Source organism: Cupressus sempervirens, chromosome 5 (assembly GCF_028749045.1).
Source record: "Cupressus sempervirens isolate cs-2001-9-10 chromosome 5, ASM2874904v1, whole genome shotgun sequence".
NCBI classification, from domain to species: domain Eukaryota; kingdom Viridiplantae; phylum Streptophyta; class Pinopsida; order Cupressales; family Cupressaceae; genus Cupressus; species Cupressus sempervirens.
Genome location: NC_143122.1, coordinates 56,744,710 through 56,766,422, shown reverse-complemented (window position 1 = coordinate 56,766,422; position 21,713 = coordinate 56,744,710). Strand labels below are relative to the sequence as shown.

At 37.7% G+C, this 21,713-nt stretch overlaps 1 protein-coding gene across 1 annotated transcript in view; it reads left to right on the top strand.

Annotated features, from left to right (window-relative positions):
* The window catches only part of LOC149554533 (uncharacterized), a 47,174-nt gene extending 27,814 nt beyond the window's left edge, over nt 1-19,360 (top strand). The window contains exon 2 of the mRNA XM_089828578.1: nt 18,551-19,360. Within this exon, the coding sequence (XP_089684704.1) occupies nt 18,551-19,096 (546 nt within the window). The 3' untranslated portion in view covers nt 19,097-19,360. The remainder of the gene's footprint in view (nt 1-18,550) is intronic.
* Nucleotides 19,361-21,713: the final 2,353 nt, after the last annotated feature.

The window sequence follows — 21,713 nt, the reverse complement described above, 5'->3', positions numbered from 1 at the left end:
ACTGAGAAAAAATTTGACTTTCAGGTAAAAAGTGAGTCACCTATCTAGCACAAATTCCAAGGCAATCTTACAATAAAACCCTGATTTTATTAGGAAAATCAGTAAAAATGACGAGGAAAAAAATTCTAAAGCAATACCATCAGAAATCATAGCAAAAAATGTGAAGGAGAAAAAATCGGAAAAAGAAAAAACAGAAAAAGATTGCTAAAATCCTAGCCACGGGTTGTACAAAAAAATGTAAGTCATTGAGTAGAACAAGGTTGTCATTGGTCTATGCTGCAAAAATATGTCACGATTTTTTGAAATCATGGCTTCTGCAGGTTAGCAGAACCCAAAAAATGTGGGTCAACACTCCTTTGAGGTTACTCAAAAATGTGCACAGTTGGCTGAACAGAAAAGTTGAAAGTCGCATCAATGCCTTGGTTGTGTTGTTGCACAATAAACATGACAATAAAATCTCATTCAACTGACAAAAAAATTGAGGCCCATGAGCAAAAGAAAATGCAAGTATCAAGCCTTAACATAAACATTTGAGAAAGACACTTAAGAACTCCATGAAAAATGGTGCCCAGCTGATGCCAAAAACCCTCTATTCTACCTTGGGGAAAAAATGCAATTTACAAACCTTGGAACCTTCGAAGGAAAAATAGGTTGGTATTTCTTGGTGCCAGAAAAATTCTTCTAAAAATTCCAATTTCTAGAATATCTTGACAATTTTCATAAAACAATGTTAAAAACTTCTCAAAATTTATTGAAGTATAAAACTGTCAATTTAATAATTCAAAAAACAATCTTATGGACTTTGATACTGTTGATGTCTGTTTTTGTACCACTACATAACATATTGGCAATTGAATATCTGATACGGGGTATCACACACACAATTCCTCTCTTGAAAAGTTAATACTTATGCCGACATAAGCAAGAACTCCAATGTTCCTTACACTTGTGGATACTAACTCAGTATATCGATGTGATTCGCTGGTAATCACATAGGTGGCCTTACACTATTTGTTTGAGGACAACTTGGACTCTTGGTGGAATGATGGTGATGGTGATTCGGTGTGAATGCTAGATGATGTTGATGGAGAAGGTGATGGTGATGGAGGGTGAATGTTCTTGTGACTTATGGCTTCCTAACTTTCCTCTTCAAAACTTCAACTCCTAACCACTTGCTATTCTACTCCTACTCCTATGAATGGAAGATTAGCAAATGGGTGGGGATCAAATCTAATGAAAGTTAACCGGCGGCTCCACCTCCATAGATGCAATGATTCAAAGAAAAATGAACTAGTTTACCACACAAGGCTTCTCAACAAGCCGCTAGGATGCTAGTGGCCTAGTTATAGATCCCTATCAAACATCCACCAATGCTACCATGCAACTATTCATCTACTTTTAATCTTATTTTACCATGCAACTATTCATCTACTTTTAATCTTACTTAGCAACTTGAAATGCAATCCACATTAACAACTTGAAAAGTAATTTTACTCTAATTAGTGGAAGCAGAAACCATGCAACAATACCAAAAGCTCTTAATCACCATGCAAGTCACAACAATGAGAAAGAAAAGCGATTTTTTGGCATTATCTTTGCAACAATTTTCTTTGACCCTTACAAATGAGAGCAAATGGCCTTATATAGAGGCCAAAAATGTACAATCGACAGTAGAGATAAAGAGGCAAAACCGACGATCTGGATTTAATCCTAAAAACCCTAATTAGGGTTTTGCTACCCCATCGGCCAATGAGAAGATGCCACCTCGTCAATTGACCAGTGAAAAAAAGTGGAAAAGTAGCAACTAATGAGAAGACACCAAAATGGTGGCCAATTAGAATTAGACACTTGTCCTACCTTAGAAGAAAGAGAAATTGCCCCTTGGGCTTACATCAAATGATTTTCTAATACAAATCTCCCTTTTTCTTTCGTTCTTTTAGCTAAGGCAATGAACTTAGCTAGCCTTTCGTTGACTTCTTCCATGGGAGGGCAAGGTGCATGCTTTATCTTGAGCTCGGCCGATTTCATCATGCTGTTTGCTGCTTGTAGTGTCTTCTCGTGGCCTTTCTCATATTCTTTTGCGTATCCAGTAAAGACATTGAGGGAGGAAAGGGTGCCCAAATGTTTCTTCTTGATAGCAACCTTTCCTAACTTGTCCAATCTCGATCCAAGCCTTGTCTCATTGATGTCCTCTTCTTTGATGTTTTCAAAATTAAGTGCCGCCCCAATGTCGCTCATCATGGTTAAAATGGAAGTGTCGATGTTTCGGCTGTTCTGTGCAATTGCATTCTGTATCTCCTCGAGTGTTCTCAATCTGGTAGTCAAGGCAACAAACCAAGACTCTACCGTACTCAATCCTCCTTCATCAATCAACCTGACCCTTTCCAAGTATGTCTTTGGTAGCTCAATGAATGCCTATAGCCTAGGAATAGCTAAATCCTTGACTGAAAGGAAATCCTTCCATTCCTCTTAAAATTTTTTGAATTTGTTTCTAATAGTCACTAATGACCGGAATGTTGAGACAAAGGAAGGCAAGAAATTTCACTCATCTTGGATTGTATCATGGACCCAATCCTTGACTTCATGTAGCTAAGCTGCTATCTCTTCTATATTGCTCCCGCTGTCTTGAGGAAGGGCTGCCTGGTGCAGTTGTTGGATAGGTTGGCAATCTCTCCAATATTTGTTCTTGGCCTCCAACTTTATGATCTTTTCATTTGCCTTCCTCAACCTTTCTTTGATTGAAGCTATACCTTCCTGGAGCTCCTCACACTCCATGTCATCTGTGTTTCTTCCCAAATTATGTTCTACTATCTCGTATTCCTTGGCTGCAATCTCATCCAATGCCTTGTTGACTGTTGGTATAGCAATCTGAACCTTTCGGTGACCATCACTATTGCTCCCGATTACTTTTGCCACCATTTTTGCCATTTGTTTTTGGTTCTCGCTATGACCCTTTTCTATTACTCCTTGGATGTCTTCAATTGTTCGAGCAATTACTACCTTAGCTCTTGGCATAAGCATCTGCCTTAACCATGGTGGTGCGGTGCATCTCCCCATTTCTGGATTTGGTTTGACTAAAAAAGCATCACCAATTGCCTCGAGCACCTGACTCATTTCCTCAATATCAATCGGTCCATCTTCTTCACTAGTAACTGCCATGCCATCTCCACGTTGATTTTTTGAGAGAGGAGAGTACTTGGTGCTATTATTGTAACCACTTGACTCTGAATTAGAGCTCACTTCTACCGCGATCCTTTGTTCACTTGTGTTATCTTCTTGGCCTCTAGCCTCAATTATACTTTCCCTTGATGGTGCTGTGTGTTGTCTCTTTGTTGGAGGTTCCAGATGTTCTTTGTTTTTCTCAACCTCCAAAGCTCTCTTTTTGCCTCTAATTGTTTCTTGTTGCCGGCTACCTCCTTCACCCTCTGTCCGACTGATTCCGTTGGACCCTCTTTTGACTTCATCTTCTCATAAGTAAGGGTTATTCTTTGACTTTGTAGCTTCCTTGATCTTCCATTATACCATGACTTGGTATGCAAATCAACTGTCCTTGTGACTGCTTCTAAGGAAGGATCCTGATGATCATCCCAATCTACTGGACTCAACTCTGTTCCCTCTACTGTATCATAATATTCTCTCAACACATATCCATCATCTTCTAGTTGATCAGGAATATTAAGGCCTCTCCATTTGATATCTCTCATCATGTTCACTGACAATTTTGAGAAAGCTAGCTTTTTCACATGGAAGTCATCCTTGGCATTGGCCCTAAAGTCTTCTATAGTGGGAACATGTTTAAATGCATTTCCATGAGATACCTTGATAAGACCATTAAGATCAAATCCTTGCCTTGCTCTGTACCATCCTAGATGATACCATTCCAATTGCTTCTCTGTAGCTACAAAGGTGACACGATTGGGGCAACTATCATTGCCAATTTCGAATGAGAAGGTAATCCCTGACTTACCCTCAAGTTTCATTATTCTATCATAATTCTCAAGTTGCCTAGCCAATTCCATCAAAACTACCTTGTTGGGTGGGTATCTTGGAAGCCTCTTGGGACAAACTGTGCTTCTCGCTACTCTAATGTAGGTGAATTGCAGAAATTGGATGAACCAACTCCCATACTTTTTTATCTTTGCTTTTGCTTCCAATGAGAGTCTCCTAGCAGGTGTCCCTTATAATACCCTCACTGTCTTCATGGCAAAGGCATCACAAAACATTTTGTAATCCTTGTTGTTGTGCAAATAAAGCTGTGGATAGCATTCATGCACCAAATATTGCCCCAGTCCACTGCCAACTTCTCGTAAGGCCTTAAGTCCCAAACTTTTATACAATCTAACAATTAGGTAAAACAGATAGGATCCCATGTAGAATTGCTTTTGGTTTTGTATGGTTCTAAGTTGCAACTCAAGATTCTTGCTTATGATCCTAGCCCAATCAAATCTTCTTTTCCCTTTTTCAATTTCATCAATAAAGAAGTACATCCAGTTTTCAAATTACATACCTTGAGCTAGGCCCATGATCCGGCTGAGGAGCACAATGAGATTGCCATATTCTGATTTGAAATTTGCCATTGTGAGCTTCGATGATTTGGTTACTTCTTTCTTTCCCTCATGTAGCCAATCCTGTTTTAGATGCATGAAATACGCCTCCTAGTTATCCTGAAATGACTTGGTTGCCTGATCCATCATTACCACTGTCATGCTCTTGTATTTGGGAATGTTAAATGCTTCTTCGATCACCTGTCCACCAATGTTGGCCAACACCCTCTTCCCTTCATCAAAAATGATGGATTTACTGATCAGATCAAACTTGGATGCCCACTCCATAACCAATTCTGGACAAGGCAATGTAGGAGGAAAAGCTGCTGCATGTACAATCCCACTTTTGTATATCTTCTTTGCCATGGGGGATTGTTCTTCCTTTAGTCTGTCCTTTACCTATATCATATTTACTATATCGACATTGGTATCGGTTATTCGTGTCATTTTCGAGAAGAAAGTTGTTTTGGATATCATATTTTTTTTGTCTTTTTTAGTGTTTGTTCTGTTAGGGTTCTTGCTTGCACTAACATCTACCATCCTAAACACTTATTTCTACCCCTTCGTTCGAAGTGATATGAACTACCCTTATCGATCTCCAACCTTCTTTCTATTGATGGATTCTAACTTATTTTTGCCTCGCCAAGTCCTATCACTACACTTATCAATCTCCAATCTTCAACCTAGGTGTGGGACTATCACTTATTTCTGCCTCTTCGTGCCTTAGGATGGACTACACTTATGACTCTCTCTCCAATACTTAGGGTGGTCTAGCTTATTTTTGCCTCTTCAAATGTCCTATCATGGATTCTACCCTTATCAATCTCCAATCTTCAACTTAGGATGGGATGATGAAGTGGTGGATGATAAATGCAAGAAGAACCAAAAGAAACAAAACTAGACAAGAACAAAAGAGCAAAATCCTCTTAAGGACCACTTTCAACTCTAAATGAATTGAATTTACCTTTAGCAATGGTCGGGTCTTCTTTTGAATTTCGGATTAGACCTAAGAATTTCAAGCCCCTTGCAAATATTGATGCCCTAGTTGAAGAAATCAGAACTCTATCCACTTGAAATTGCCCAGAAATCAGAACTCTATCCACTTGAAATTGCCCGTGCATATGCCACAAAAATCAGACTTAATCACTTGTTTTCTTCACCAACCAAAATCGTCCAATCTCTAGGAGAAAATCGTAGCCTCTTTGCTAGAAAATTAGACCTCAACAAGAATCGGCCTAGGGCAAGGAAAAATAATCAAATCTGCCTTCCAAAAGTTGCCAAGAATGGAAAATTCTATCCTTAAACCAATTCACCAAGCATGGAGGATGTTCTTAATAAAAATTGCCAAACAAAATGCTAATTTGCCTTTGCAAAAATCGTCCAAGGAGGATTAAATCAGCTCCTTTGCCAAAATCGCCAAACACAATGAAGAGGATGATGGAGGAATGAGGAGATAAAGGGGAAAGAGCTTCCTCTTATACCCAATTCACTTGCTCTCCTTAGCTGGCTGACTTGCACCCTGGGGGAAGAAAAACATTAATTAGAGCACAAATCTGGTCCCAATTAACTGTTTAGCCAAAAATTAATTTTGCCACAATGAGATTTGCATTTTTAAATTGCCGGTTAGACCAAATTTGCAAAAATAAAATAAATAAAGCTTTGGAGATGCTAAATGTTTCCATTTAATGACAATTTAGTAATTAATATATCATTAAAAATCGGATTTGGCAAGCCAAAATTGATTTTTTCAATTTTAAATTACAAAATTTCTTTAAAGACTCTAAAATCTTCAAGGCAAATTTAATCCATTTAATGTCAATTTTCGCAATTTAATCCAAATCGATTTTGCTATGCAATTTTAATTTAATTTTCTAACAAAAATAAAATCATTTCTCTAGAATCCAAAATCAACTTTGCAATTTGGTTTCACCATCACAAAATTAATTTTTTCACTGATACAAATTCAAGATTTTCCAAAAAAACTCAAATCTAACAAAATTTCACTTTTTGAAAATTACCCAAGTTTATACAATTATATCCAAATTTTCAAAAAAAATAAAAAAAGTCGTGTAAGTACAAAATTCACAATTTTATCTTGCCAAGTGTTGTTCTTTGAAATTTGCTCGGCCTAAGGATAAAATTAGTCGTTCTGGAAAATCAAGTTTAAAACTAGGTGAAAAATAAACCTAAACCTTTCTCCCTCCGGGCTTGAAGGCATCTAAGAAGTAAAATTTTCTAACACTGAAAATTTTTGGACAACTTTAAAAATTATTGCCAAAGCGACCGAAAAAGGGGGTCCCCAAATTTTTTTGGGGCGATGGTGTGAAAACCTCACAACAGATACCATGAAAAGGTAATTAATTGAAAAAAAAAGTAATTTTATAAAGGAGATGAAGGTTCCTTTAATAAGAAATTACAAAGATAATGTTTGTAAAAGAAATAATCATAAACTGAAAGCCAAAAAAGTAAGATACTCAATGATCAAATTGACACAAAAATAACTAAAAGTTGCTAGCTAAACTAAGTAGACAACTTAAAAGACTCAAATGACCATTATAAGGTAAATATAATAATATTATTCTAATACATACAAATAGTCAACTAAAGTATATTTAAATCCTCGTAATCATACAAATCATGTGGAGGTACATACTATTCCTAATGTAGATTAAGTTGGAGATGAAGATATATCACATGAACATGTTTTTGTGGGAGGCATTGAAACTAATGCTACCTCTTTCTCTCTTCCCACTTCTCCATTGATTATATTGTCAGATGAGGAGATTCTACAAAGCAACTATTATGGGCCATTAGATGTATTGGGTGGTTTAAAATTCAATTCACCTACTCAATTTCATATTGACCCATCATACCAATATAATATTTGCACTAAAGAAATTTAATTCACTAGACATATTAGATATCAGAAATATAGACATTCCTAAATTTCATTCAAGGTAACTAATGGAATGTTGAGACATTGGGATGCCATATCTTGCAATTAAGAGTTGGAACGAAAAACCTATTAGTTTTATGCCATGTCATACGATCCTTAAATATTTTTGTTGTTTACTTAGATGACCACGAGTTGAACAATGTAAGGCTGGATCTTTTTTTTAAACAAGGGTAAACACTTTGACCCAGAGCTATGAACCGGTGAGGCCACAAATGGGGAACCTCATCCCCAAAGTGATTTGAACCTTGATGGCAAGAACAACAAGGCTACAACTTGATGGGGACACAACCCAAGAACAGAATGGAACCAACAGAAAAGGGAAAATTATATTAACTGAGAAAATAAGCTAGTACAAACAGTGCAGAGAAAATAAACTTCAAACATGCCCTAAGGGCTTACAATAGCATAAATTTGGAGATGATTTCTCCTTTTAGTACCTCCTCTCAAACTCCACTCCGAACTGCCTTTTATAATGCCAGAAATCTCCTTAAATAGACCCCGGAGCGTTAAGGACTAGGAGTACATTCTAGAAAATGCTAGTAGGCATCCACCGACAAAATAGAAGGTTCCAGAAGCTGCGTTAGAAGTCGGTGCAAATCTAGAAGAATCCAGAAACGGTAACCGAATTTTCGGGATTCATAACTTTTGAACCGTAGCTCCGATTGACGAACCGTTTACATTTTGGGAAAGCTCTCGAAGCGCTCTATAGCCCTATGGACAAGCTTTGCTCGTCCCCCATTTTTCGACCCTTTTCGAGGTCATTTAATGCCCCAAACCTGACTTTGAAGCATTCTTAGGAGGTCTCCAAAACCCGAAAAACTGCAATAGCTTTCAAACCGTGGGGCCTTTTGACCCGATTCTTTTTCTGGAATGCTCTAAATCACAATTACATTCATCTGGCCAATTCACACCTTCTAAGTCACCAAAATGATGGCCAAATTGCATGCTCCTATTTTTTCGGGATTTTCTAGCACATTGATAGTTGAACTGTGAGAGTTGGAACCTTTATTTGACCCAAATGGGTATCCAAAAATGTAAAGACATGAAACAGAAACTAAGTCTAAGTACATTTTTTTTTTTGGGTGACACAGGATTGCCCTTATACCTCTGGATGCTCCTGCATCAGACACCCAGGGTAGATTGAAAAGTGACCTTGTCACTTTATGGATGGTAGAGGAAATCCCAAATGGGAAACCTCAGCTGCTGAAATCCAAGTTGAGTCCTCGATTGGCCGTCCTTTCCATTTGACCAAATACTCTTCATATTGCCTGTTTCTGGTACTCCTACCCACACGATGATCTAGAATGTCTTCTATCTCCTCCTTAGAAGCAGGAATTGGACATGGCTCTAAAACCAGCTCCTCATCTGCACCATCATCATGATACTCTGTTAAATCTGCAATGTTGAAGATGGGAGAAATGTGAATACCTTCTGGTAGCTCCACCTCATATGCATTTCCTGAGTCATGTTTCTTCAGAATTTTGCAAGGGCCAAATTTTTTCATTTTCAGCTTGTTGTAAGTACCGACTGGAAATCTTTCTTTTCGTAAGTGCACCATGACTAGATCCCCTACTTGGAATTCCTTATGTCTTCTCCTTTGATCAGCCCTAGCTTTATACTCTTGATTCATCTTGGTAATGTGTGCTTGAACCTCCTCATGTAGACGCTTGATATGTTCAGCAAATTCCTTAGCTTCAGCACTTGTCCTCTCCCCTTGTTCTATCTTCTTCAATTCTGGTGCAGTCCTTGGGCTACTCCCATATACAATTTGGAAGGGTGATTTTTCAGTACTCCTATTTACAGAGTTATTATAAGAAAACTTTGCCTGTGGTAGAATCAAATCCCATCCCTTGGGCTTATCCCCAACTAAACATCTCAGCAAATTGCCCAGACTTTTGTTTACCACTTCTGTTTGGCCGTCAGTTTGTGGGTGATGCGTGGAACTGAATTTTAAGTCTGTTCTTAACTTTTTCCACAATGTCCTCCAGAAATACCCCACAAATTTAGTATCTTTGTCAGAAACTATGCTCCTTGGAAGACCATGTAATCTTACCACCTCTTTGAAAAACAAGTCTGCAATATGGACAGCATCATGAGTTTTGTGGCATGGAATGAAATGTGCCATTTTGGAGAACCTATCAACCACCACGAATACTGAGTCATTACCCCTTTGTGTCCTTGGCAATCCAAGAACAAAATCCATACTTATGTCCTCCCATGGCCTTGATGGAACAGGCAACGGCTGATATAGACCAGTATTGTGACTAAACCCCTTGGCAACTTGACAAACTTGGCAACTTTGTACGAACTTCTTCACATCCTGTGAAATTTGAGGCCAAAAATAATGTTCTCTAAGAATGGCAATGGTCTTATCTCGACCAAAATGTCCTGCCATCCCTCCACTGTGTTTCTCCTTAATCAGATTTTCCCTCATGGAACTCCTTGGAATGCACAATTGACTACCTTTGAACAACATGCCATCTTGAATCAAATAATCTAACCACTTGGTTCTATCTACAGCAACAGGCTCTTTACAAGCTTTCCATGCTTCAGCAAAATCAGGATCCTTGGGGTACAAATTCTTGAGTTCATCAAACCCAACTACTTCAAACTGCATTACTGTAAGCAGTGACTGTCTCCTACTTAGTGCATCTGCAACCCTGTTAAATTTTCCACTTCTATGCTTCAACACAAATGTATAACTCTGCAAGAATTCTACCCACTTCATATGCCTCTGATTCAATTTACCTTGGCTATTTAGGTACTGTAATGCCTGATGATCAGTATACAAAACAAATTCCTTTGGCAATAAATAGTGCCTCCATTTCTTTAAGGCCTGAACTGTTGCATAGAACTCTTGATCATAAACAGAATACTTCTTCTTTGCATCATTCAATTTTTCACTAAAATATGCAATAGGCTTACCTTCTTGGCTTAATACAACCCCAATAGCGCTGCCACTAGCATCACAATCCACCTGGAACACTTTTCTAAAATCTGGAAGTGCCAACACAGGCTGTTCTGTCACCTTCTTCTTCAGCAATTCAAAACTTCTCGCAGCTGCTGCAGTCCATTTGAACTCTTTTCTATCCCCTCTTATTGTATCAGTTAGGGGTGCACATATGCCATTGAAATTCTTAATAAACTTCTTGTAGAAACTAACCAGACCATGAAATGATCTTACCTCAGTAGCAGACCTTGGAGTAGGCCATTCCAAGATGGCTTCTACCTTCTCCGGATCCATTTTGAGACCTTCAGGTGATATAACAAACCCCAAATAGACTAACTCCCTTTTTGCAAAGTTACATTTCTTCAGATTAATTAACAGTTTCTCTTCCCTTAGCCTTTCAAGGACACTACGAATATGCAATAAATGTTCTTCCAAAGTCTTGCTGAAAATTAAAATATCATCCAAATAGACAATAACAAATTTTCCCAAGAACTTCTTAAGTACCTCATTCATGAGCCGCATGAAGGTGCTTGGGGCATTTGTCAACCCAAAGGGCATGACCAACCACTCATAAAGACCCTCCTTGGTCTTGAAGGCTGTTTTCCACTCATCTCCTTCTCGAATCCGTATCTGGTGATAACCACTCTTCAAATCTATCTTTGTGAAGTACTGAGCTCCACTCAAGCAGTCCATAATATCATCCATCCTTGGCAAAGGAAACCGGTACTTGATGGTGATCCTATTTATAGCTCGAGAATCTGTACACATCCTCCACTCTCCATCCTTCTTTGGTGCAAGTACTGCAGGTACTGCACATGGACTCAGGCTCTCTTGAATCAAGCCCTTCCTCAATAGCTCTTGAACCTGTCTATTTAGCTCCTCTGTTTCAGTAGGAGTCATCCTGTGAGCAGCCTTGTTAGGCAAACTAGCTCCTGGAATCAGATCTATCTGATGATTGATTTGCCTTATTGGTGGCAATCCATCTGGAACATTATCAGAGATAATATTTCCAAACTCCCCTAGTAAATCTGAAACTTCAAGTATTATTTCACTACTACCTTCTTTATCTTTCCTAGGAATCAAAACATAGCACATATGCTGATGTTTCATGCCATCTAAAAACTTCCTTCCATCAACAAGACAAATCCTAGCACTGCTACATACCTTTTCATCTTCCTTTTTCATGGGCTTCAATTTATGGCGAACTCCATCCTTTGTGAGAGAGTATGTGTTTGCATGTCCATCATGTACTGCATGTCTATCAAACTGCCATGGTCTACCCAACAATAGATGGCAAACATCCATCGAAATAACATCACAGAGAACTTTATCATGGTAACTCCCAATTTTGAATTTCACTAAACATTGTTCACTTACCAGGATCTTATGATCATCTTTTACCCAAGCAATCCGATAGGGCTATGGATGTTTCTCCCTCTTGAGCTTCAGCTTAGAGACCATCTCTTCTGATACCCAGTTATCAGTGCTACCGCTATCAATGATCACGTCACAACATTTATCCTCACACTTGCATCTGGTACGGAACAAACTCCTTCGTTGTCCTGGTTCAATCTCACCACTTAGTAGGACTCTTTCATTTACCAAGGTCTCTCCTCTTTCTGCATCCTCTAAATGTGATGATTGTGCATCCTCATCCACATGAGCAACCCTAGCTTGGCCCTCAGCTCTCCTATCTGTCCTTCCTTGTCGTTGAGGGCATTCAAAGGTACGATGACCTTCTTCATTGCAATGGAAACAAGTACCACAGAAGCCTCCTCTTCCTTGTCCACGTCCTCTACCTCTTCCTCTTTGATTTTCAAAGTCTTGATCATGGAAGCGGTTGAAACTCTCATTCCTCTGGTTCCTGCTAGTACCCACATCTTCATTTTTCTTTTGGGTTTTATTGCGGCCTCCAGATGATCTACCGCTTCCCCTTCCTCCTTGACCGTGCCCTCTTTGTCTTCTTTCAAACCTTTTATTCAACTTCTCTTCAACTCGTAGGGCAAACTGGTATGCCTCTTCAACGCTGGTCATTCTTATCAGACTTAATTCCTCCTGGATTCTAGGTCGCAACCCACTGATATAACGAGCAACCTTCTCCTTATTTGCTTCTGCATGCCCCGCTCTAATCAAGAGTCGGTAAAACTCCTCTGTGTATTCTTGGACTGATCTTCCTGCTTGCTTTAACCCATGCATCTTCTTAAACATATCAAGCTCGTAGTCCACAGGAATGAACTGCTTCTTCAATTTGTCCACCATGCGATCCCATCTTGTGATCTTCTCCTTTCCTCTTCTGTTTCTTTCCAATTGAACCTCTTGCCACCAGATTTTGGCATGGCCTTTCAGTTTAGCCTTTGCAAACTTAACCCTATCTGGGTCCCTGATATCCTCATACTCAAAGTATTCTTCCAGTTCATTGATCCAATCGATCAACTCATCTGGTTTCAGATTTCCTGAAAATACACCCACTTCAATTGTGGGTCTTTTTCCAAACTTAGTAATGGCCCTAAAAAGCCTTTCCTCTACAGGATTCAGAACTTCTCCGTCAAATTCCCCTTCTGGTCCCATTTCTTCTCCTTCATTGTCATCCTCACTGTCGTCACCTGCGGCAACATTTGCTCCTCTACGGAGCTCCTCTTGCAATGCTTGTACCTGCCTTTGGAGGGCTCTAACCTTCTCAGGATTAATAGCTCTGGCCCTTCCGCCACGCTCTCTTCGTGGAGGCATCTTCTATCTCGAACCCACAACCACACAGTCCTGGTGCAAACTGCCTCACAGTCGGCGCTCTGTGTACACACTCAGGAAAACCAACTCTGATACCACTTGATGGGGACACAACCCAAGAACAGAATGGAACCAACAGAAAAGGGAAAATTATATTAACTGAGAAAATAAGCTAGTACAAACAGTGCAGAGAAAATAAACTTCAAACATGCCCTAAGGGCTTACAATAGCATAAATCTGGAGATGATTTCTCCTTTTAGTACCTCCTCTCAAACTCCACTCCGAACTGCCTTTTATAATGCCAGAAATCTCCTTAAATAGACCCCGGAGGGTTAAGGACTAGGAGTACATTCTAGAAAGTGCTAGTAGGCATCCACCGACAAAATAGAAGGTTCCAGAAGTTGTGTTAGAAGTCGGTGCAAATCTAGAAGAATCTAGAAATGGTAACCGAACTTTCGGGAGGCATAACTTTTGAACCGTAGCTCCGATTGACGAACCGTTTACATTTTGGGAAAGCTCTCGAAGCGCTCTATAGCCCTATGGGCCAGCTTCGCTCGTCCCCCATTTTTCGACCCTTTTCGAGGTCATTTAATGCCCCAAACCTGACTTTGAAGCATTCTTAGGAGGTCTCCAAAACTCGAAAAACTGCAATAACTTTCAAACCGTGGGGCCTTTTGACCCGATTCTTTTTCTGGAATGCTCTAAATCACAATTACATTCATCTGGCCAATTCACACCTTCTAGGTCACCAAAATGATGGCCAAATTGCATGCTCCTATTTTTTCGGGATTTTCTAGCACACTGATAGTTGAACTGTGAGAGTTGGAACCTTTATTTGACCCAAATGGTTATCCAAAAATGTAAAGACATGAAATAGAAACTAAGTTTAAGTACATTTTTTTTTTTTGGGTGACACAGGATTGCCCTTATACCTCTGGATGCTCCTGCATCACAACTTAACAACCATCGCACCATGCCGGTATTGCCAATAAGGTTGGACCTTTAGTTTTGCATCAATGAGTTAAATCTGTACTTGTAGGAAAAGTGACAAATATTTAAAGGACTTAGCACAAGCCAATACCCATAGCCAATGCTAGTCACTTTATAGTAGAGGTACTTGTGAAGACATGAAAGGGTCTGCCCTATGAGAGCAATAATATTGTATATGATTTATAAAAAGCATGGTTGGATGAGTTAGAAAGAATTCAAAAATGTTAAAATGACAAGCCCATCCTCCAAAAAAATGAACTTGAGAGTCGTACCAAAACAAAAAATTGACTTTGTAAAAGAAAAGTGAGCAACAAAAGTAGAAGCAAAAATGATAATAAAAAATGTCAGCTTCATACACAAAAAAAATGCTTGGATACCAAAGTAAGATTTTGAGGTGTGTCTAATACCAACCACTTCATTCCAACACAAATGTAGAAGTTGAGAAATACAACTTCACAAAACTCAAAGAACACCTACATGCAAAATAACTTGTCACAAGGAAGAATGAAGCAAAAGGCAAGAAGATGGCTTTAGAAATAGGAAAGATTTATTTTTCAGATAATGAATTGAATTTTAGAATACAAAGGATCAATCCTTATAGAAGGAGATGAAGACCTAAAAGGTAAACATTTAATAATTAATATAATTATTAAATGTGAGCAATGTATGCAATGTGACTTAAGAAGGCATAAAAGGTAACTTTATAAAAAAATTATGTTAAACTTTTTACTCTAACACCGCCCCTAAGATGAGCAACAATGTAGATACAAACAGTGCATGAAAGCAAACTTGGGTCCTGACAACAAGGCATGATCAGGTGCCCAATCATAACCAAATCTCTAAAAAGCGGAGAAATAGAGAAAACCACATGGGAAAAACTCTATTCCAATAAGAGATGGAAAGAATGCTGAAAAACTAGTGAAGGATTGCAGAAGCCTTCAAACTAGAGAATGTCCCAGAAGATAGGAACAAAAGGATGATCATGAAGAACACCAATGAAGCATACAAAAGCTGCAAACACTGTAAAAATTTAACTGCTTATCTGAGGAACCTCTACAGAATATAGAACCTGACTTGGTAGAGAAGACTATAATCTTCATGAGTGCTCTCAAATGACACTACTCAAATTAGGAGGCAAATAAAGGAAAACAACTAAACTTGAAGATATAGATGGCATAAAACACCAAAGTCTAAAGACCTGATTAGTTGAAAATGGAAGATTGCATCCAAAGTAGAAATGAAAAGAAAAGTGTCCATATGGTAAATGATCCATCTCATCGAAATGCATAGGTACCTAGCCATTGCATCCGCCTAGCACATAGGAACAAATACTTAATACATAGCTCATCCCATCAAACCAATGAAGCATAAGAATTAACAAGAGAACCCCCCACCTGATGTAGACAAGGGTGAGGTGACATGCAACTAGGAAAAATGACCAATAAGAACTGCATGTCAAGGAACCACGATCAAGATGCATAAATGAATACATAAAAGTTTCATGAGGTGATCAATCTCTGACAAATCACAAGGCGAATGTCATGGAAGGAATCCTCATTGACAAAGGTAGATGGCACACAAAGGAAAACATTAACCCCCCATGGCACTTAATCAGAGTAGTGCATGTATAATAAGGCACAAGATATGGTAGATCCTAAGAATACAATAATCTGTATCAATGCCCTCAAATGATAGTGTTTGAATCAAAAGGCAAAAAACTGAAGCAAAAATACAGATGGAATACTTTTGATTATTGGATCATTTTGTGGGTACCATCTCCATCGGAGTTTTCCCTTAACTAGGGTTTCCCTAGTTAACAAATAATGGCATTAGGTGTTGCATTGTGTTATGTTTACTTTCCAGTTTGATTATATATGTGAATTCGAAGATGGTCAATAATATCCATAGTTGGGCAAAAGTTTATGGAACATTGATTTACCTCTTCCTCTCAGTATTTCCTATTTCTAACACTTCCTTCGTAAATGGAGACCTAATTGCCCCCTACAATCTTTGATCAATCAAAGCTAGATTGCCCCATAGGACCCCATTCCGAGTTTGACATACGGTCAATAATATTGAAAAGGGTATTTGGAAAGGAACTTAGTTTTGGTCCATGGGTCATAGGGTAAAAATTTATAGTAGAGAAACCCATTGAGTTGGGCTACAAGGCCTAGTAGCCTCATTGAAGCAAATGGTATTAGGTGATGCAATGTATTTGTGTCAATGGTACTTCTGAGTTTTTTTGGGTTGTTTCAGGTTGCAAACCTCATAAGATTCATGCTCATGACCATGGAAAGGTTTGTTAGCTTGTTTGGCCCGTGTTGTTGTGTTGGGTTCTTGACCTTGCTTTGAGGACTTTGAACTGGAATATATCCATGTGTCTCATTGTGTTTGAACATTGAAACCAGTGTCTTGTGTAAGTAATTTTGCCTTGAAATCCTTCTCCATCGGTTACCAAAGTAAGATGTTGTGGTATGTCAAATACCAACCACTCTTATTGTAATACAACCAAAGAAGCAAGAAGTATGGGTAAGAGATTTCCAATATATAGTTATACCAATGGATCATGTGTTCTTGTCTGGTGCAAAGGATTTTAAATAAGACACGTAATTTGATAAAAAATGCAAGAAAAGAAGAATAAGAGGCAAATGAAAAGGAAGACAATTATGATGAATATTGTTGGGACAAGGATGATCTTTTGGAGGAAAAGATACTGTCAAAAGTTTGTTCAATAAGATATGAGCATTGTAATAGCATACACACCTATAGATTAGATCATAGTTTGACTTGGCAAAAATTCACCAAGCCCAAAAAATCCTCTTGTTAAAAAATCAGCAAAAACCCAGCAAAAAACTTCAATTTAAAAATGGCTTTTATTTTATGAGAAAAAATTATTTTTGCAAAATTCAATGAGAAGATGCATCTGCAGTCCATAAATGAGTTAAAAAGTGTTTTCTATTATATATGATAGATTTGTATGTAAGTTAGTTACAAAATGCAGAATGTTGATTGCTGATAAACTGAAACAAAACAAAAATTGTAACTGTTTTTGTAAAACTAAAAGTAAATAGTTGATTTTATGTCCTCCTCTTTCCTAATCTATTGAAAACTAGGTGAAAGGTAGAACTAGAGGGTCTAGTCCTTGGAGTTTGTTATGGCTTCCGTGCCTCGATTGGCATGAGAAGCTGTATCTTGACCTCCATCTTGGATAGATATCAGTGGCAATGAATCCTCAACCTCATCAATATCATCCAATCTCAAATCTGCTGCTGCACCCACCTCCTCCAATGCTTTCATCTCCAAATCATAGATTTTGTTCTCTAAACAATGAAGGTTGCTCATCCCACGTTGTCCAATCCTATATAGATCTATCTCATCCAAGTCAAGTGGATCATTTGATACATCCTCTACCTTTCTTGTGCATAACTGAGACAAGCTCATGGCAAGTGCTTGAGCTATTGTGTTCCTCTTTTCTTTGGATAGCCTCAAACAGGCTTTAATTACACTCACAATTGGATATACTACAAGATTGGCATGAGATGCAGAGGAAAACTCTTTGGAGATTTGGGGTATTTGCACCTCAATTTGTCCACTAAGACTACACAATAAAATATTGAAGAGTAAGAAAGCAAAGTCAACACATGAGGTGGTGTATTTATGTTTGTCTAACATTAGTTGTTATAATTGATTTTATGAATTGTATTTTCAATAATTCTCTAAAACGATTGCCTGATCTCAATCAGGATCTATCTTGCTTTAACATTCTTTGGGTACAGTTATATCTCTAACTATATCATGGTCATTGTTATCTGAACTTGTGATTTTAGGGCAAAACATAGGGTAGTCCCAAATGGGTACATTATGAAGGAGCCACCATGCTACCCCTGCATACTCTTTGCAGAAGATGCTTGTATGTGTGATATAACAGGCTTTCCATGCATCAACTATTTGGGTGCTGCAGTCTCCCTGACAAAGCAGTAAACATATTGCCCTAAGAAACTTAGCTTATACATCATTCATAATGTATTTTGCATGATGTTATTTGATGGCTGTTTTTCTTTTCTTATTTTTTGTAATGAGAAAACATATCAATCCAAGTGAAAAGAAAATGGCTAGCAGTCCATTTTTAGAATCTATTAAATGAGAAACATTAGATTCCACCTTTGATTTTTGGTAAGCATTAGATTCAACAAAAAATAATATCAAAACTGATAACTTGAAAAAATTAGTCCCCCATCCTATAGGCAGGTACAAGAAAGTGCCATTCTGCCTGTTTACACTGTTTCATAAGAAAAAACATGTGAAGCAGAGTATTGCTTATGCTATAAATTTATCTTGAATAACAGTTCGTTTTAATGCAAATCTTATTCTTTGGCTTCAATGTAGGCTCTCAGATCATTGACTTGGATTCTCCCAGCAGTTCTGATTCCATGGTTGCTTGGAAACCCCATGGCTATTATAATGGCCTTGTTTTTTCCACTTGCCCAGACAGCAGTTGGCTCTTTATTTGAACAGGCTTGGAGAACAGTTCGCAGAAGTGTGTCACCAGCTCAACCTAAACCAAAACGAAAGTGGAAGACAGAAGCTTATACAAATGATTGGAATGGATCAGACAATATGTCTTCCAATAGGGATCAATCTACAACATACGATGAACCGGAATTGGATACAAGTGGCAGTACACCTCCAGAATCAAGTAAAAAATACTCATGGGCAGATCCTGACAAATCTACGAGTGCTAGAGTACAAGGTGGGTTGAACTTGGGTGGCTGGGAGGATTTGGATAATGGTGTTCAGAGGCCAGTTAAAACTAAAAAGCGAGATAAAAAAGGTAAGCTAAGTAAAAAAATCAGGAGGAGGGAAGTTCCATTGTTCTTTAGGTTGCTTGTAGCATTTTTTCCCTTTTTAGGATTTTGGGGTAAGTATCTATAGTTTATTACTCTCCTTGTATTTCCATTGCATGCTTTTATATACAAGTGTCATACCTCAAACCCTATCATCTATATTTTTAAGCAAACCCATAAGCTGACAAGTCCAATACAGGGTAGTTAATTTACTGCAATGGTAGAAGCCTTAGAATGAGACTGTTATCATATGCAGTAATCACCGGACTAGTGGTATTTTAAATTTTTTAGAGCTACCAAGTAATCAAACATTTCAAAATTCTAAGAAAAACATGATCTTTATTAGTAAGAACTTCCTTGTTTATTGATTATTTTTCTGGAAAACTTGTATATACGTCATTTACTTTATCAATCATGGTCTTCTTGTTTTTGTTGTTTTATTGTTTGGAGCAATCTAATCATTTTCCTTTCCCTCATTTATTTCATTTTATTGTTCTCAAATCATCTATGTCAGAAAGCTTATCAACGTAGCAAATTTTAAATTCTAGTGGTTGGTTGACATTTAAACTTTATGGTAATTATTGGCCATTTATCATGTTCAAAAACAATGTTGGATTAAGTCAGATGAATTCATAGACCATGCACATTTCTCTGCCTGTTTTCAGTGAAAAGATTTTGGATTGTTGCAATTGATTCTCGCAATTCTGGGTTAGATTGTGTCAAGAGATTTTTTCATAACATTTTGAATCTCATGCTGTGACTTTTTCCTTATCTTCTTGAACTCTCTATTATCATCCTGATGGAGGAGCACAAAGTATGATCTAAAATGTAATGAAAAATCTCTAACACATTCTAATCCAGAAATGATTGCATTAATTCACTATGGATTGTGGAAACCTGATATCATTCAGATTTTAGATGTTAAGTTTATGGTGATTTTAGATCAAATTTTCTTGTCGGATAGATCAAGGTGGGCTTCTTGCATTTCTTATGTCAATTTGGGTATGTTGACAACAATTACTTGATCAAGGCAGCTGTGTTTATGGAACTCTTCCAAGGACTAACATATGGTTCTGATATATGATTGTTGGTTGTGGTGTAAAGCAATTGGTGATTGTGTCCATAGAAATTTGTTATTTTCTGATGTTAGCTCTCAGATGAAGTGCGTGATGGTGGTTGGACCAAGGCACACCTGTTGATGGAATCCATTTACAATTCGTCCATACACTTCCTATATTAACTTGATTATCAATAACTGTATGGCAAGTGGCATATTCAGTTCTCTTGTATCGTGGATCAAGGCAGTTGTTTTGCATTTCTACTTTTTGGATGAGTTGACGATAGTTATTGGATCAATGCAGTAGTAATGATGCAGCCCTTTTATTTTCTTTCTCTGAAATTATTTCCAGTATTAATAATGAAAGTTTTTTGGATTCAATTTTGGTCATTTCAAGTCACTTGATTGACTCATCACCAAGGTTAAGCTTGAAGCCAATACCTGAGCCAAATAAGAGGACTGAATCTACTACACACTCACAATGAGGGTTCCTAAACAAAATATACATAAATTAACAAAGCTGGGGTAAATGGTTTTAACTAAAGTTTGATTAATCTACTAATCCCTTACATTTATCAGCATGATGTCATATATCCTTTGGCCATTTTTAGGACAAAGACTTGATAATTTTTTTAATTGATCTATCTATACAGTGGTGTTTATTATTATTTTTAAAGCACTACTGAAGCATGTATCAATTTTTAGTATATCAGTTGCACGTCTGTCTCTGGTATGGTGCATCTTCCCAGATTTAGCACGAGGAACTGTACTGTAATTGGACAATGGCATAAACTTTTTTATTGATATATCCAAAGAGTGTTGTGTTTATAATTATTTTTTCCAAAGTACTATCGAAGCATGTAAATATTTTTAGTATTAGTTGCTTGTCTATCTCTGGCCTTATAGATCTCCACAGATTTAGCATGGGTTAGCATAATGAAAATTAATATTTTCCCTCTTGCCAGGCACTCGCTTTTAGTTGATTAGGCTTAATAATACATGCAATTATCACTTGCGACCAAATTGCGTACAAACTGCCTTTGTTCACTTGTGACATTTGTTTTAGATTTAACTGTTTCTGACCCAAACACCCCAACTCCCTTCTACTTCACACATTTAACCCCTTGATGCCACCTTGCTTGCAGTAGTGCCCCTTGGCTACGATTGTGCACGACAACTTCCACAAGAATAAAAAGCCATTTTTTTCCAATTGTTGATGTGTTACATGGAATTGAAGTAATGTTTCCATTTAGAAGTTCACCAATGCACTTGGGGCATTAACAGTTCAGATTTATGTAATAACCCCAGCTGGATATATCTTCAAAAAACACCAATTATTTTTTAACTGAACAGTTGTTTGATATTTTGTCAAAGAGTTGCAAACAAATTTTGATATCACTGTTAAAGCCCAACTGACTCACATCAACAACCCAGCTTGAAGTATTGTCAATGCTTGTAATTTGCAGCTTCTTATGTTTTCTTTTTATGCTAAACATAGTAATATTGAACTGTGGAAAGCATACATCTTATAACATGATAAGTTGCTACTGATATATGTTCACCTTAGCAATGCATTTGCAATAATGGAGCTTACACAAAACTGATAAGTTCAATGTCATGAATCTTATTGCATTAAATGATTTCAAAC